This window comes from Callorhinus ursinus, unplaced genomic scaffold, assembly GCF_003265705.2.
Source record: "Callorhinus ursinus isolate GAN/ISIS: 27379988/994484 unplaced genomic scaffold, GSC_fseal_2.0 scaffold6, whole genome shotgun sequence".
Lineage (NCBI taxonomy): Eukaryota > Metazoa > Chordata > Mammalia > Carnivora > Otariidae > Callorhinus > Callorhinus ursinus.
In genome coordinates, this window is record NW_027397068.1 from 40,727,761 (window position 1) to 40,746,623 (window position 18,863).

The following is an 18,863-nucleotide window of genomic DNA, read 5'->3' on the forward strand; positions in this document are numbered from 1 at the left end:
GGTGATGGGTATTAAAGAGGGCATGTTCTGCATGGAGCACTGGGTGTTATACGCAAACAATGAATCATGGAACACTGCATCAAAAACTAATGATGTAATGTATGGTGATTAACATAACATAATAAAAAATTTTTTTCTTTAAAAGCGGGAAAAAAAGAGGATGATCTTTATAATTCCCACAGGTTTGGAAATTTAAAAATAAGTTCTAAAACTTCCATGTAAAATACTAAAGAATTTATTACAATGGAATTAAGATATACTTGCAACTGAATGAGGATGAAAATACTACATATAAAAGCTTGTGGGATGCTGGTGAAGTAGCATTTAAAGTTACTGCCTTATATGCTTATATTAGTAATGGAGAAAGGTAGAGACTAATAAAATAAGCATCCATATTAAGATGTCTAAAACCTTAAATTTAAGATGTCTAAAATCTTAAATTTAAGAAAAATCTTAAATAAATTAGGAGCAAAGCAAATATCGATTGATAGTAAAATAGATTAAAATGTGTATATTCACAAAGTAATATACTATACAGCAGTAAAATTGAATAAGTTATAACTACACTAAAACACTGAAGAATCTGAGAACATAAAATTAAGAGAAAAATATCAGAATACATCCTATAATTTGATATATATGAGAGACCAACATGTGATAAAATTAGAAAAAAAATCACCTTAATTAATTAGTCTGAGATGACATAAATTGATTTAGAAATGAATTAACCATTAGTTGAATTCAATCATTTTAGAAAAGATCATTAATTTAATTATATATGAAAGGGAATTATAGATAATATCAATATAAAGCAAAGCATGCTCTTTTTGTGTTTAAGAGCTTATGACAATTAGTTTTTCTTGCCATTAGATTATAATTTTATACTTCACAGACTCGTTAAGTGTTTGTCTTAAAAAGTGAAATATTCTTTCAAATGCGAAGTACATACTTATTAGTAAATTCTGGCTTTTTGAAGTTCTTGAAAATTTTCAGTGTAGGGACATATAATCAATACAAAATAGGTTATACTTTTATTATGACAAATGATACACTTTAGTTATGTTTATATTCTTTCAAAAGAAGTCTTTAAGTTGTAACAAATGTATAAATTATAAATGCTATAAACCTTTATCTCCTTGTTTAATTTTTATTTATTTATTATTTTTCTAAAAGATTTATTTATTTATTTTTAGAGAAAGAGAGAGAGTATGCAGGTAGAGAGGGGCAGAGGGATAGACAGTTTTAAGCAGATACCACTCTAAGCATGGAGCCCAGATACGGGGCTTGATCTCAGGACTCTGAGATCATGACCTGAGCAGAGTCATAGGCTTAATAGACTGCACCACCCAGGTGTCCGTCTTTGTTTAATTTTTAAGCACCTTGGGCTTACTTAAATTTTCAGACAAATTTCAAAATAGCTTAATTCTGATATCTAAAATATTTAATATTGATGCAAATTACTTATTAATATACCATATTTATGCAAAAAGAAAGAAAATGTAGAACCAGAAAATGAATGAGTGTTTTCAAATTTAGGAAGCTTTACAAAGCAAATCACAAATGTAAAGCTATAAAGGAAGTTGTCTAAAACATGGAAATCCTGGCTAGTCCTCTGCTGGGCTTGAGTTTCCTTAAAAAGTAATTAACTTCTAGAAAAGATTAAATTTTAAGTATATCCTTAAAAAGTTAAATTCATTATCTTTGATATCAAAATTAGATCCCAGATACTTTATGATGATCCCAAACCTGTCTATGCAGATAATTTTGGTGAGTTGCTAATGGCAAAATGCTCACTATTCATATTTAGAGAAAAACGTTACAGAAAAAGATGCCAAAGTTAGATTTCCACATAGAGTCATCTCAAGAATGTTCTTACTATATCACTTCTTATTTTAGGGGCATTCGGGTGGCTCCATCAGTTAAGCGTCTGACTTCGGCTCAGTCCTGGGATCAGCTGCACATTCAGCACTCTCCCTCTGCCCCTTACCCTGCTTGTCCGTGCTCTCTCTCTCAAATAAATAAAATCTTTAAAAAAATACTTATTTTAAGGGGAAAGCCAAACTATCTTTACTTAAATGTTGACTACCAGACAATTCAAACAAAAGAACTATAGGTTTCTATAAAAATTTTTTCCTTGATACCCCACACCCATTGTTATAAATACACTGTCAACGTCTCAGCTATGTCAAGGGCCTTGAATTCCTCTAGCTGCCAGTCTTCCCTTGGCACCGTTTGCCTTTTAATAATGTATGTTTTCATTCCTCTGTTTTATTTCATGTTTTGCCTTTGGGCAACTTCCTGGGGAGTAATGTTTTTGGATGTACAGTTATTTTTTTTCAGAAAAAATTTTCAGAATACTTAAAATACTAATATCAAATGGTTGTGCCATTTAAAAATCAAAAATGTGTTCATTTTGCTTTTAATTTTTAAGGTAATGGATCTTAAATATAATACAATCTAACATCCCTTGATGTCTTCCTCTGAATTCCATGGAAAGCAAATTATTCATTATATATTTACCATATCTATAAAAAAATACAGAATGAAAATCAAATGGACATTTAGAATCAGAAAGCCACATCCTTTAAAAAAATACATCCACAAAAGCAGGCATCAATTAAACCATAATCGTCTGTGAATTATGGAAAATTTGATTTTGCAATATTACTTTCACTGATGTAATAGAGAGATGTTCATGTATTGCTGATTCTTATCAGTATCTTCTTTATCCCTACGATAAAACCCCAGAGATTTGAGAATCCAGTCCACCCGGATGGTTTCAAGCATCTCAATCAAAGTGAACCAGAATTCAGGAGGTGATACCTCCGTTCTGTTTTATAGTGGTCCTTTTCCACAAATTAACCTTTTCTTCCTTCCCAGCCAAAAAATCTGGGAATGAAGGACAGTCTCTGTGCATCTAGTACCAAAGCAGAAAAACCAACCTATCAGAAGTAGAGGACTTGGTCCCATCCAGAAGACAAGAGATGCAGGCACTGGAGTTAGAGAATGTGGGTGGAAGGGACCAATGGGCTCAAAGCAAAAGCTATTTGTGAACCTCCTTTATGAAAGACAAATAAATGACTGAAAGATAAATAAGAAGTCTGACCAAAAATAAATACGCATGTACATTATGTTGAAAAGAGTTCAGAAAAAGAACAATGAATCTTCCGTATAAATTATGTTCAGTATGTTTAATTTGATAAATATCTGAAGGTTTTGATGATTGCCTCCAAAAAGGCATGATAAAAAAATATGTGCTATAGAGAATATAATCTTCATGTGTGCAGCAACCAATTTATTAAAATATATCATCTCAAAAAATTTTTAAAAATTAAAAAAAAGGAATATCTCATGATGTCCTTGGACATTTATTTCCTGTAATCCATATGAAAGAGTAGACATTTTTTTGGTCACACTTTTTTCTTTTCCGTTACTACTCTTATTTCTTATTTACTTCTTAATTACCCTTATTTCTTCCCAACAATTCCATTTTGCTCCCTGTTGTAAAGTAAACTACAGTTTTCTGTGGCAGTAAGTCTAAAGTCTTCTGGCCTGCTGGATCTCTACCTCATAGAGATGTTTCACCCTACATGTCCTTACGTCTACTGCTTTCTGACACTAGCCTTTAACTCCAGACAACCCTTCTTTTGATGGCTTCTACATATCATGGTTTTTTGGTTGCTGACTTTGAAATACAGAAAAAAATATAAATCGGCATCTGCCCTTGGTTCCTGGCATAGAGTGTCTAAATCTCCTGGGTGATGGAAGAGTTTTTGTTCCCATGAGGCAATGCTTGGTGGGCTCCTGGATGGGGGCTCGTCACCAAAAAGACCAAGCCATGATTAGAAGCTGGAAACTTTCAGTCCCATTCCGCATACTCCAGGAGGGGAAGGGGCTGGAGATTGAGTTAATGATCAATCATGCCTATGTAATAAAAACTCCATAAAATAACCTCAGACATATGGGGTTCAAGGAACTTCTGTGTTGGTAAACACATCTACTTATGAGGAAAGTGGCTCGCCCCAACTCCTATGGTATCCTTTACCATATCCTTTATTATATAATAAACTAGTAATTGTAATTTAGTGTTTCTCTGAGTTCTGCAAGCTGTTCTAGTAAATAATTGAATCCAAGGGAGGAAGTCATGAGAACCTCCGATTTGTAGCCATATTGGAAAGAAGTTGTGAGTAACCTACGGACCTACTACTTACAATTGGCAACTGAAATAGGGAGCAGTTTCTGAGTTCTCAACTCAGGGCTCCGAGCCTTTAAACTATGGGGTCTGTGCTAACTCCACGTTAGTGTCAGAAGTGACTGACAATTGTATGACACCTAGCTGGCATCACAGAGAATTTCTTGGTGTGGAAAACAAAAACCAAAAAGAAACAAAACAAAACAAAATAAAAACCATACATCTGGTGTAGGAAGTGCTGGGAGCATGGTAACTGCTGTGAGAGTGAAGAGACAGGAGAAGTGAGTTTTCTCTTTACATCACTTCTCTCTATTTCCAGTTATTCAAAGCTAACCTTCTTCAACGTACAAATTCTGGAACGCCCTGCTTTATGAAGTATGCCCTGACTACCTTTGACTGTAGGGGAAGAGTGCAGAGCAGGATTGTTTTAGAGGGCTTTCCCGAGGATCAAGTGGGAGCTTTGCCCTTGCATCAGCGAGACAATTCTGCACCCCTGTAATTATTCTCTGTTTTAAATCCCTGAAGCAAGTCCACGTGGGGTTCTATTATTTGTAGTCAAAGAGCTTTGAATGAAATATGTGGCAAGTACCACATTTAATGATTGTCTTGTACCGTCCTCAGTAGTGGTGGGCACAGTAGGAGCACTCAATAAATACTGAGATCTGTTCTGTCCAATGCAGTAGCCACTCACCACATGGGGCTTTGGGCTACTGAAAGGTGACTAGTACCAATTGAAATGTGCTATAAGTGTAAAACACACGCACAACTTCAAAAAAATGGTGTACACTATCAATATATTTCTGTATTGATACATAGTAAAAATATTTCTATAGAGTTAAATAAACATTAAAATTATTTTAACATTTTTAACCCTTTTAATGTATCTACTAGAAAATTTAAAATTACATGTGTTGTTCACATGATTTTATACAAGAAAGCACTGACTTAAAATGATGTTTTTTTTAAATCAGGAAACATGGAGGGAAGATTTCTATTTCCCATAATTTTAGGAGCTTATAGGAAAATTTAAAGTTTACCCTGTATATTTAGAATGCCTATCCATACCTAGATATTGATATTTTAGAGATTGTTTTCTGAGGGTTTTGTCTGTTTCCGACATATGAGCTTAGATTCCCTACTATGTCATTCTTCTCAGATATACAATTATATTTAAGTTAATGAACATTGGAAAACATCAGCAAATAAAACATCATTGCTCAACTATATATGCTCTACAGCAAATCTTTAGTGATTGAAGGTTTAAGGCAGAAACAGGATTATTTTATTTCATTCTACTTCAATCACTGAAAAAATTCATGTATTTGAATGCAAGTCACTTTAATCTTCAGGCTTGAGAACATGATAAAGTATTTCTGTTACAAGGCATCATTTCAAATAACATAGTTTTTTTAAGTTTCAACATAACTAAGTTTAAAAGTTACATTCCTGTCAGAAGGTTTAGTATGAAATGACTCAATCTCTGAACACATTAAAAATGTAAATATTTTATGAATTTCAGCTGGAAATTTATACTGCGTGCCAAAGAGAATTTATCATCAATACAAGCAGTACTTACTTGATACTCTTGCAGGCTTTTCTGCTAAAAAAAAGAAAACAAGTTTTGTTTAACTCAGATAAAATGCAAAGACATTATATTTTGATGGGCCACATGAAGGTAATTAATATCTTTAGACTTCCTTATTATTTAAAAGTTAATGAAAGAATATAACTATTGCCTGAGAACATGGATCTTTGAATATATTAATAGCTTTTATGTGAAATATCAGAAGAGCTATTAATTATTGTAGATGTCACAACATATTTATACTTTTTAAACACTCTTACTAAAATCAGCAGGATCTTTGTTAAATTAAGTGTCTTGGTTCAACTCTAATTATAGCCAACTTGAGTAAAATTACTTTGTATGATGTAATTAATCTAAATAATTGTTTAAAGTTTCCAAATTCCATAAAATGTATTATTGAGAATTATTTTCCTTTCAAAGATAATAAGGACAAATAACTAAACCTTAAAATGCAACATGCAAAATCAGTTTAATTTTTTCATAACTATTTGTCAATTAGTTTCAGTGAGAAACCATAATTCTTCAAAGTAGCATTTTTTTTACTTTAAATTATATATATGTAGGACAAAAATATAAGGTGAAATGATTATCCCAAATACTCTAACGGACATTCTAACTTCTTGAAAAATAAAAAAGATTTGTAACATCCACTTTCTACTAACATTAGGCTAACTTTTTTTTTTTTAGTATAGTTGACACATAATGTTACATAAGTTTCAAGTGTATAATTTAGTGATTTGACAAGTTTATACATTATGCAGTGTTCACCATAAGTGTAGCTACCATCCCAACATTAGTCTAATTTAAAGGACTGGGCTTGAAAATATAAATTTTTAAATGAATCTGCATTACATGATTTACTTTGAAACTTACAGAGTTTCTAATATAAACCCAAGAATTACAAATTTACAAAAATTAGTTAATGCCAATAAAATTTTTTTTCATTTGAGATATTTATGGTTTTAATGATAATACAATCACATGTCTCATGTATAAAATTACAAAATAACATGTTATTTTTCCTTTAAAAATACTATCACTGGCTAAAAGACAGGGACTTAAATAGGAATACAATAAACATTTATTGAAATACAATGAACCATCTGTTGAATGAAGGAATGAATAAGAATGTGCCTGTATTCTCAACTAGCTCAGGGTTAGTTCTGTGCTTTCACATATAATAATTTGTCCTGTGTATTCATAATAGGAAGAAATAATGGACTCTGGATTGGTAAGAAGATACTGTCCATCCAATATCCAAATCCCTTGTACAGCCCTGTAGTTACAGTTCAAACAGACCGCTCCCTTGGGAACAAAGTTGGGTACATTTCCATTTTACCTTTGGGCTGCTCTGATTAGTAGAAAGCTTCTCCTATGTGTGCCACAGTGTGATGGGGTAATGAAATGTGATTGAATGAGTTCAACTGTTAAGTTTGGCGTCATACTTGGAGCCAAATCCTTTCTCTACCATGTAAACATTCTGAGATGTTAGACTTCCTTCCTCACACTTACCTCATCTTTAAACTGGGCATGATAATTGGGCCTGTGCTGAGGATTAAATGAACTAATAATAGGAAAGGCTGTACCAATGAATTTTTTAAGTAATTGGTATCTTCTCATTCTTCTGGCTAATTATCTTAAAAGATGCTAAGCAATATTTTAAAAGTTAAGAAAATAAAAATATAAAATTTATGCCCCTATATGCTTCTACAAATTTGGCTTGTCCTTATTCTAAATTTTAGCCTTTAATATTACTGGTAACTATATGTCTAAATTACTAATGACTATATGTCTAAATTATGTGTCTACATATGTCCCGCCCTTTCAGGTATCCATAATACAGTAAACAGAAAGAAGGAACAAGTGAAAAAACAAGACTCATTCCCCCTCCCCACACACTAGAGTTCTATACATTTACTATGAATGAAAACAATTGTTCAAATACTGCATGTTTATTTAGCATCTTAAAATTTGAAACATTTAAATTCCATTACATTTTGAATTAATTAGATTTGTTTAAAATTATATCACCCAGACTACATAATTCAGTTATAACATCCATTTATAGTTTTTTTGATATTCAATACCACCAAAATAGGTCATTCTCATTTTAGATAAAGGGCATCTTCCTGCCGTGCACATGCTGGCCTTTTCCCCTCTACCAACCACTTTTTGTCTAGGTGGAATTAATTTAAAGGGCCAACTTTAGATAATAAAAATATATTTATGACATTGGTTATATATATGTAATACATAAAATAATTCTCAGCTCTATCTGTTTTTACAACTATATAATTTTTGACCTTATGCATATTATGAGAGTCTTTTGTAATAGAGAAATTTATCTTCTTGTATGTGCTGGAATATTTTATTGAATGTTTATGTTGTTAATGTTCTAATTTCTGCACATTTGTTAGTTTTCCACTGAAACGTAAACCTCCGCTAGATTTCCTACTTGTCCACTTCCTCTGCTACTAGCAGAAGTGTATAAACGGTAGACTTCCTTGCTTTAAAATAATGTAGTGTTAATATTAAGTGCAAACATAATTTAGGCACCTCCATACCAACTTAGCATCTGGAATATTTACAAAGTTGATTCAAGGTTACCTTTCGTCTCGTTGTGTGATTGAAGACTTTCTTTTCTTGTTGAGACTGTTGATAAGGAAAATGTAAATTAAACTATGAATTTTTAAAGGGACTTTCATAAAAATTTTGGCTCACTTCAACTAACTTTGGGAACATGGGAATAATTTAAATATTGTACATATTTTCTCAGGGTGATTTAAAAAGTTTTTCTGTTCTTCTAACACTTAACAAAAATAAATGTAACCAGTAGAGATTGTTTTGTTTGCACCGAGATTAACATGATTGCAGTGATTACAATATTTAAATTAATGAGAATCCATGTACAATGGGTCATTGCAAGTAACTGAATTCAGGGATAAACCAAAAAGACCAAAACAAACAAACAAACAAAACTGTCCTATTATTAACAGTCTTTATGATATGTCTAAGAATGTCTTCCTTTTGATCCAATAGAATATTTTTTGATAAGTAAGGCCTTTGTAAGTTTTTCAGATAACTACATTGAAAATCAGTGATTATCATATTATATTTTGTAGTTTGCCAAATAAATACACCCAGTGTTAAGAAAACAAGCCACTTTATGATGCAGCTTCTGAACGTGTTGCTCACCAATGGCACGACCACACATGGATGTACACTGGCTGGGACTGGCCTGCCCTCCACTCTTTCTTCGACAAGGACATTACCACATATCCACTGGCTAGTTTCTACATTTCTTCTTTTAATCACACTAGCGCTCAACATGTACGCAAATTAAAGTTTTATTTTAAAGTGATATAAATAAGCCTCGACTCAACAATTTTGGCTTCAGGGCTTTGCATTGTGCTTTTCCATCTTTTAAAACATTACCTTTTTCTTCTTTAAGATGTTTCATTTCTGCTTTTTCTGTAGAGAAAAAAAGGTAATTTTGAGTCACATATCATTTATTCATAGGTCTTCCTAAGGTTTGGAATTAAATTTTGTGTAGTCAGGGTTCACAATTCAGGCATTATATGAAAAGAATTCTATGCTGTTAATTTGGAAATAGAAGAACCTACATTTCCATTCTCTTTAGATATTTAACAATAAGTAATACAGTCTTGCATGGAAAATCCTACAGTGAACTGCAATTCTGATGCTTTAAAATCTCTGTCCACATTGCTTTTAAATGATATAATTTGTATAATTATGTATTTTTTATTTCTGTGTCTTTACTGTTAATTTGGTGTACATGTCTTTAAATGTCATCTTTACCTTTACTTTCTTTTTCAGATTTTTCAATTTTCTTCTTCCCTGCAGGGGAAATATAGCAACAAGAAATCATCAGTTTAAAAAAACATGACTTTCTTACTCAATCTTGAAGTAAACAGTTGGAGATGGGACTTAATCCCATAACTGGAGAGGGTCAATGCTCCACATTTTCAAGATGTGGAGGAAGAGTATACCTCCTGTGTGTGAGAACATATATATTTTTGTTATGCTTGGTTATTTGGCTTATACTCAGTCACCTGGATGGCGGAGCCCCATCCCTTTTTCTCTTTGTCTTTGTTTTTATGTGCTTTGAAGGAAAGCTAGAGCAGGCCGTGAATTTATGAAGTATAAACTAGTAACAATAGGAGAAACATCCAAATTTTCAATTGTTTTCTTTAGGAAATGAGAATTGAACTGGTGCTATGGATGCTCAATAAGAAAACTATGGAATAAAAATAATGAGAGTTGCAAAATATCTCTAAGCAAAAAGTTGACACATGCTTTTCAAAACAGTTTCAGTTGATTGATGATTTTCTTCAACTATAGTTATCAGACAAGCGTGAGAAGAAAACCAATATGTAATGAGTGACAACCACGTATGTAGTGGGAATGTGGCATACGTTATCTTATTTAATATTCATCATGAGCCTTTTGGGAAGTCATTTTGTCTGTCCTACAAATGAGGAAACCAGGAATCTGAGCTGGTTAAGGGATTTTCCCAAATGTTACACAACTAGATAGAGACTCAAATTTACATATAGATGTTTCCACAGATCTGTGTTACCTCCTTTGGGAAAGTAAATATTTACCTGATTCTATGACTTCTGATGTTTCCTCTTTAGGAAAAAAAGAAAAAGAATATAGTAGAAAAAGAAAAGGAAGGAATAGTTTTGTATTTCAGTAGCAGACAACTGAGCTTTATCTACAGGTATTTCCTTTTAATTCCACTAAGTAATGACAATAAACACATATGCTCAAAATGGCAAAGAAATGCACTGATAACCAGTATCTCTGAAAACTGTAACTAGAAATCTATTTTGAAATTAGAACTACTCTATAAACCAATCTAAAACATGCTATGCCTGTTTTGTAGAATTAATCAATTTGAAGTCCTTTGGTTGGTTTTCTTAATTATAAAATTACAAATTATAAATCTCTGCTTCACAAACTTTTAACTTGATCTTCATATATGCATGCATGCATTCATTCACTGAATATTTATAAAGCAACTTCATGTATAAGATGTTATACTAAATGCAATGGGTGGGGTTGTGGGATGAGGTTGAAAAATATCACAGAAATAAATTCAACTCACAGTGACTACTGTCAGAGCAGTGAGACAAGATATAAAATGCTACTTATCTTTAGTCTATGATAATATAAAACCAGCCTCTCTTTTTGTTCTTTTACTTAATGCATACACCAATAATATTTTAAAATATAACATGGCAGGTTTTTAAAAAATATATTTTTCCTCAAAGTTCAGTTCAAGTGAGAACATTTCTATAAACCTGATCCATTTAATTATCAGTCTTCTATAGCTTCTCTGGAAGCTATACTCAAAATTCAAGAAAAATTGATTAAAATATTTCATGATAATGAAGATGAAAAATGAATAACATTCCACAAACAAAACAGTATTTATAAGTGATTATGGTGATACTTCATATTAGCATTGTAGTTTTGACTTTCAACCGTTAATTTTTGCAATACTCTTCATATCCATAGCAATAATAAAAACTAAATGTACTAGCGATTTTTTCCAACCCAAAGGCAACATTTAATATTTTAACATCAAATTCAATTAGAAGAAAACTGGCTGTATTTGTAAAGAATGTCATGATACTGTTAAGGAACTAGGTTATTCCTTGGCATTTAAGAACTTTAGATACAACTTCTAGATACACTTTTGATTGAAATGCACGTATTTTTACCCCAGGTTAAAGTCTGGGTCATAATTTAACAGTATTAAATAATAATTTCATTTTTACAAAATTACATAAAACCATAAATTTCCAAAACTGTTGCATGTGTATTTTTGCTTGGAATGTCAAAATAAAACAGATTCTGAAATACTAAAAACAACTTACCTTCATGCTTTGAAAAAGTAAGATAGTAAAAGTCTAATGTGTTAAGATTCAATAATTGGAGACAGGATTATGTGTTCTAAATTTTTCTTAACCCGGCAGTGACTACTAGAGGAATCTCCATACTGTGTTCACTCAATACATCCTAACAAACAAATGGAAGTACATAAAAGAGAGATAAACCACTTTTTTCCACCCAGGCACTAGTTATATTGGTAAATGTATTAATTACACAGGCATGAAAACAGGAAACATTTTTGTCATTCCCTCATATATCCTGGTACAGTGTAATATATCTAATAGGTGTTCAATAAAGACATGTTCAAGGATTAATGAATAAAATACACACAATATTCTCTGTCAATCAGAATCGTTTACATAGCTGATGGCATACTGGCTATTGCATTAATAAACATACTGTCTTTTTTTGGCTGCACATACAATGCAAAAAGATTATAAAATTGAAGTAATTAAATAAATTCTTAAAATTTTGAAGTGGTACACTTACTTGAAGTTGGTTTAGGTTTGTCTAAAAAGTAAAGAAGAAAAGAAAACCAGCGATCATCTTCCACCTATAGGTAAAATATCAGCCCTTTATATTCCTATTTCTGTGTGTTCAAGTTAAAATAAGAATAGGCTAACCAAAGAGCCAAGATGTCCATCGACAGATGAATGGATAAAGAAGATGTGGTATATATACACAATGGAATATTATGCAGCCATCAAAAGGAATGGGATCTTGCCATTTGCAACAACGTGGATGGAACTGGAGGGTGTTATGCTGAGTGAAATAAGTCAATCAGAGAAAGACATGTATCATATGACCTCACTGATATGAGGAATTCTTAATCTCAGGAAACAAACTGAGGGTTGCTGGAGTGATGGGGGTGGGAGGGATGGGGTGGCTGGGTGATAGACTTTGGGTAGGGTATGTGCTATGGTGAGCGTTGTGAATTGTGCAAGACTGTTGAATCACAGATCTGTACTTCTGAAACAAATAATGCAACACATGTTAAGAAAAAAGAAAAAGAAGAAGATAGCAGGAGGGGAAGAATGAAGGGGAGTAAGTCGGAGGGGGAGACGAACCATGAGAGACGATGGACTCTGAAAAACAAACTGAGGGTTCTAGAGGGGAGGGGGGTGGGGGATGGGTTAGCCTGGTGATGGGTATTAAAGAGGGCACATTCTGCGTGGAGCACTGGGTGTTATGCACAAACAATGAATCATGGAACACTACATCAAGAACTAATGATGTAATGTACGGTGATTAACATAACAATAAAAAATTTAAAAAAAAGAATAGGCTAACCATATTAAAATGAACAATAGAAAATGCATTTTGAATAATTTTAAAGTTATATTCTTAATGAGTTCCCCATAGAAAAAATTATAAAGCTTTTGAATATAGAATCTTCTTAGTCTCTTTATCCCTATGAAACCTTATTTCTTTTAAAGATTTTATTTATTTATTTGACAGAGAGACAGGGAGAGCTGGAACACAGCAGGGAGAGAGGGAGAGGGAGAAGCGGGCTTCCCGCTGAGGAGGGAGCCCAATGTGGGGCTCCATCCCAGGACCCTGGGATCATGACCTGAGCCCAAGGCAGACACTTAACGACTGAGCAACCTAGGCGCCTGAAACCTTATCTTTGGTTTGATGCAATATGAACGCTCACAATAATTTGAATGCCTTACTGCTTCTGAATAGCATAAAATGCATATTCTGCCATCATCCTTTCAGGATCCATGTTAATATTAATATCAACATTAATATTAATATTAACTATTTAAGTCTCCCAATCCAGTATTTTAAAAGAAGAAACTGATTTTATAAAATCTCAGGAAGAATGGGGGCACGTGGGTGGCCCAGTTGGTTAGGCGTCAGACTCTTGGTCTTGGCTCAGGTAATGATCTTAGGTTCCTGAGATCTGGTGCTGCACTCAGTGGCGAATCTGTTTCTCTCCTCTTCCTCTGCCCGTCCCCCTGCTTGTGTACTCTCGCTCTCTCTCTCAAGTAAATAAATCTTAAAAAATTTTTTTTAAATAAATAAAATCTCAGGAAGAATAAATAAGTGATAGGTGAAAAGCACAAAACTATACCATCTAAGTACATGATCTCTTTCTCTGATATTCTTTGTCTTCTGAAATTATTAACAAAAACATTAATTATGTAGTCATATACCTAAAGACCCATTCATTCATTAAAAAATGACAACATATGGTCATGATTGTGAAGAATTCAAATCATTCAAAACTGGGTCAACTAATTCAAAATCATTAACAGTGGCAATATAAACTAATACAACTTATATCAGGGAACAATTAGAAATATTTATAAAAATTCCATTGGATATATCACTTCACTAAAAAATTTTACTGCAAGAAATTTTACTCCAAAGATAAATTCACAAAACTAGATTGGTAGATATATTTATTTTTGAATATCATTACAGAAAGCCTTTAGACAACTTAAACACACCAGTCAGAGATTAGTTAAGTAATCTGTACAACAATACAATAGAATACTATTAATGTGGAAATTCTTCATGTGCTGAGATTAAACAATGTTCATAATACATTCTTAAATAGAAAAATCTAGGGAAAGTGTAATTTATAGTATGTCATGATTTGTGTAAATAAATGGAAGTGGGGATATATATGTATTTATTTGTATATGTGTATGTATATGTGTGTATATATGTATATATGCTATGTATATATATATATATATATATATATGGCTAAAATGAGACAATAAGGAATAACAGTAATTACCTACTGGATATTTTGGGAATGGGAACTGGTAGAACAGGAAAAAAGAGAGGAGAAGGAGGAATATTTTCACAGCCTCCTATGGTGTATGCCTCAGTGTTTGAACCAGGTCAGCTATCATATTTTTTTTAAAATCAAACAGTATTTTTTAAAGAATTAAGCTAACATTTTTATATTTTATAGTTAAGAAAAGATATCAAGTTGAAATTCATAGTTTTCAGTAAAATGTAATTTGTGTAATTTGGCAAGAAATTTTACAATACTATACACAGTGAATCAACTTAATCAATATGACAAATGACATTAATATTGACACCAGTGAAAGGGGCTTGTTAATTATGAAAGCAATACTATTTTGTTAATACTGCTGTATTATAACCATAAGAGACTCTTAACTATAGAGAACAAACTGAGGGTTGCTGGCAGAGAGGTGGGTGGGGGATGGGCTAAATGGGTGATGGGTATTAAGGAAGGCCCTTGTGATAAGCACTGGGTGTTGTATTTCAGTGATGAATCACTGAATTCTACTCCTTTTCATTTCAGGAGTAGAATATAGTGTAATATGTAATATTACACTATATGTTAACTAACTAGAATTTACATAAAAACTTGAAACAAAAAAATACTGTTATAATAGCATGTTTGACAATCCTATACATATTGGTTATAATAGTTAGCAAAATGTATGATTGTCAACAATAACACGACCCTTATGTCAGATAAACTAGATCTTACTAGAAAACCACCAGCCTGAACAGTACTAGGAAATAAGATGAAAAACACTTATATGCTTTGTTTTAATTTTTAATTTAATAAAAATAGTGAATTAAGACAATGTAAAAACACCTGTTTTTATAGATGGAGAGTTCTTTTCTTGGTGTTCAGCTTTTTCTAGAAAGAGAAATTAAAATTAATTGGCAATCTGTGGATTGTTTGCATAGAAAGCATTTCTTATTTATGTGTTTGCAGGTGATCCGCAGTTTATGTGGGAAGCATGCCCTCAAAGTTATTTGCATGTTGGAACACAGAAAGCACATGGCCATCGAAACACATTGTAAACAAGGTCAGGTTCATTCTCGGGGCATCCTGTAAGACAGTACGATGCTACCAGCCCTCTTGAGACCATGGGGTATAGGGAGAAGAGGATAGAAGATGAAAGAAAGAGGAGAATAAAAGGAGGATTTTTCTTTCCCTGCTGAAGGTAGAGTCATTCCTTGGGGCTACTTTAAAGCAGATGACATCTCCCTTTGGCATTTTACAAGCTCCCCTTTTTACCCTCTGAGCCCTTCTAGCTCCTTTCCTGCCAGTCAGAAGCAGTTCGTGCTGGACACTAGTTTCTTGTTGAAAATTTAACCCGGACCCGCCCTATATCAGAAAGTATCACATTTTGTATTTTCATTTTCCTGGACCGCCCTCTCTTTCCAGGTCCATTTAGAACTCTCACAGATGATTCTCAACTGAGTCTAGGACAGGACAAATGGAATCAAATGTGTCATTGGTATTCCCCTTAGCCCTCTGAAAAATAGTGGAAATAAAAATAACAGGAGAGCTCTCTCTTTCATCAAAAGTGGAATTTCAAATGAAGCCATTATAGGGTAGGATACTTTGAATGGAGTTGAGAACAGTTGGAAATAGAGCCGATCACTGCCAAGTATTAGTTCTTTCTAAACACCCCCAGGGTTAACCCTCCCGAGCTATTATTGATGTCTACCTGTTCTTTTCTTCCCCCACCTCTGAATTTGGAGATTCGAAAAGTACTACTATTTTTCCCCAATGTCATGCACCAACAGTGAAGTAGATGGGAAGATGCAGGACCTATGTTGTCACAAGACTAAACTAGATATTTGTAAATTAGAGCTTGACAGCATGTAAGAATAAGACTTTCACGAACTCAATTTGCATAAATGTTAATATTATATAAACATGCAATACAAAATAAAATTGAAAAGCTGATATTCAACTTATTAAACTGGCATAACAACAGCACTGCAAAAGTATGGATTACAGTAACAATAATAATATAAAACATGATTTCAAAATACATGCAACAGGTTCTAGAATGTGAATATATTTTTTTAGGCTGCATACGTTTGCACTTTACCTCCTGAAGCCACTTATATGGTTTCCTAACTGATCTCACCACATTCATCTTTGGACTGTGTCAATCCATTTTTCATATAGGATCCAGGGAGTATTTGACCAGCATGCTTTCACGGAAGTTGTGTTTCATAAATACACAGCATTCAAGGACCAACATCACAATTTGGACACAATTTTGGACTTATTTACTACCTGTGTGATAATGAGCCCATGTTCATGCCTTTCTGAGTCCAATAGTCAGCTTTTAAACTCTCTGTCACTATAATTCTGAATCATTCCTGAGCAGTAAAATGGATGATCTTTTAAGTTCATACTCATCAGAAAAGTCCATGATTTTAAGGAACAAATGGCAATATGATTATAATCTCATGGAATTCTAACTACCAAAGTCTACCTACAGTACAATAAATGTTACTTAAACCAAAAACAATATGTGGTTCATAACACTGATGATTGTTTCATTTTCCTTTGTTATTCATTATGTGTGTTTGAGAGCTTGCCAGTTCACTCTTATTTCTTTGTAGTATTTTATAGTCTACACGGACTTGCTCTTTTAGGATTAGTAATAGTGATAGAACTCTCAAAGATTTCTTCTGTATAACTATAGCAAAGTATTAATTAGTAGTGAAAGGCAAAGATGTCAAATCAAAGCTATAGCAAAACATTATTTTATCATCTATACAGGTAATTTAGATTAAGGCAACATTAAAATTAACAATTAAAGAAAAAAAAAACAAGCAAGTTGTTAAAGTTGAAATAGCCAAGCAATGCTTTTCAAATTTTATCCTTTTCATCTCTTACTTGCTGGTTTGGGCTTGACTGTTGGAGAATGGGGAAAAGTAAATGGCATATGGATGAGTGCAAACCATTGAAAAAAATAACTCTTTAGCTTCTGTATTTATTTCTTCTTAGTTTTAGGTTCTCTTCTTATATTAAGCTTATTCCATTCTCTCTGAGCACTATTATTTTACTCTCAGCAAATATTATCATTCACACAGCTTGCTGAAAAGTTATGACACACAAAAGGTGTGCAAAATTTAAAACAATCTTTACATTTGGCACACAAATACATTGGGCTAGCTTCTTGAAAATCCCCAAATACCCATATAACTAAATGAGATCCTCAGGGAGCCACAATAACACTTTAGGGTGCAAATTAGAGGAATGCTGAAATTATGAGCTTTGACAGTGGCTTTAATAGAGTACAAGGAACATGTGAGGTGATGTGTAAATGACCTTATAAGGTTTCTTTCTTTCTCATGTGTTAATAGTCTATAATTTTATAAATAATTAGTTGTTTCCTGAATTCTATTATATTTTCCTCTGAGAAACTGTATTTAAATCTTGATTAGCATGATTATCTTAGTTAAACTGAAGAAGTACTTCAAGACTTTTTCCTTTGAAATGATTTTTTTAGTAAGAAATGGGACTCTATTAACTGCCAGTTGCCCAGGTGGATAGAATTTCCATCTTGGAATTCAATGGAAGGGATTCAGTGATTTAGGATGTCAGTTGATATGACATTCATTCATCTCTATAGGAAAGAACTTCAGAATGGCAAGAGTGTGTGCACTCTTTTTTTCTTCTCACATGAAATACTGAGAGATGGACTATTTTAATAGTACATGTTCATACAACCACATAACTGTTTGTGAAGCTCTCATGAAAGGACATTATTATTATTTTTTAAAGATTTTATTCATTTATTTGACAGAGAGAGAGAGAGAGCGAGAGAAGGAACACAAGCAGCGGGAGTGGGAGAGGGAGAAGCGGGCTTCCCCCCAAGGGAGCCCGATGTGGGACTCGATCCCAGGACCCTGGGATCATGACCTGAGCAGAAGGCAGACCCTTAACGACTGAGCCACCCAGGTGCCTGAAAGGACATTATTCTATCTAATACACAAACAGCAGATTTCATAGTCTTGGATTCCTGTGATTTTACAATTTGAGGAAGGGCGGTTTTAAAATAAGATTAAACACCTAGCAGTATATGATAATCAATGTATTACTTGGATTACCTCAAGAGTTATATGTAAGTTTAGATCAATCACAAATAATTAAATTACATCACTCTGTATTCCACTGTTAATTTTATTGATTGTATCTTTCAGTTATTTACAAGAATTCACAATCTTAAAATTTATGGCACTAAAACTCTACACACAACAGTGAAGGTGTGTGTGTGTGTGTGTGTGTGTGTGTGTGTGTGTGTACCCACATAACATAAAGCTGATACACAGAAGGAAAATATGAAATATCTTATTTACCTGTTTTTTCTATAGTGGTAGCTTTTATCTGCTTGACAACTTTTTCTT

General features: G+C 33.0%; 2 protein-coding genes across 3 annotated transcripts in view; one reads left to right on the forward strand and one right to left on the reverse strand.

The window, feature by feature from the left end:
- CLVS2 (clavesin 2) overlaps window positions 1-18,863 on the forward strand; it is a 502,444-nt gene that overhangs the window by 209,518 nt on the left and 274,063 nt on the right. The window lies entirely within an intron of this gene.
- TRDN (triadin) overlaps window positions 1-18,863 on the reverse strand; it is a 356,769-nt gene that overhangs the window by 18,943 nt on the left and 318,963 nt on the right. For both annotated transcript variants that reach the window (XM_073893863.1, XM_073893862.1), the window contains 9 exons: window positions 18,816-18,863; window positions 17,350-17,367; window positions 15,295-15,339; window positions 12,189-12,209; window positions 10,403-10,429; window positions 9,597-9,635; window positions 9,213-9,248; window positions 8,385-8,429; window positions 5,769-5,792 (listed from right to left, as the gene is read on the reverse strand). In XM_073893863.1, coding sequence (XP_073749964.1) covers window positions 5,769-5,792; window positions 8,385-8,429; window positions 9,213-9,248; window positions 9,597-9,635; window positions 10,403-10,429; window positions 12,189-12,209; window positions 15,295-15,339; window positions 17,350-17,367; window positions 18,816-18,863 — 303 coding nt within the window. The remainder of the gene's footprint in view (window positions 1-5,768; window positions 5,793-8,384; window positions 8,430-9,212; window positions 9,249-9,596; window positions 9,636-10,402; window positions 10,430-12,188; window positions 12,210-15,294; window positions 15,340-17,349; window positions 17,368-18,815) is intronic.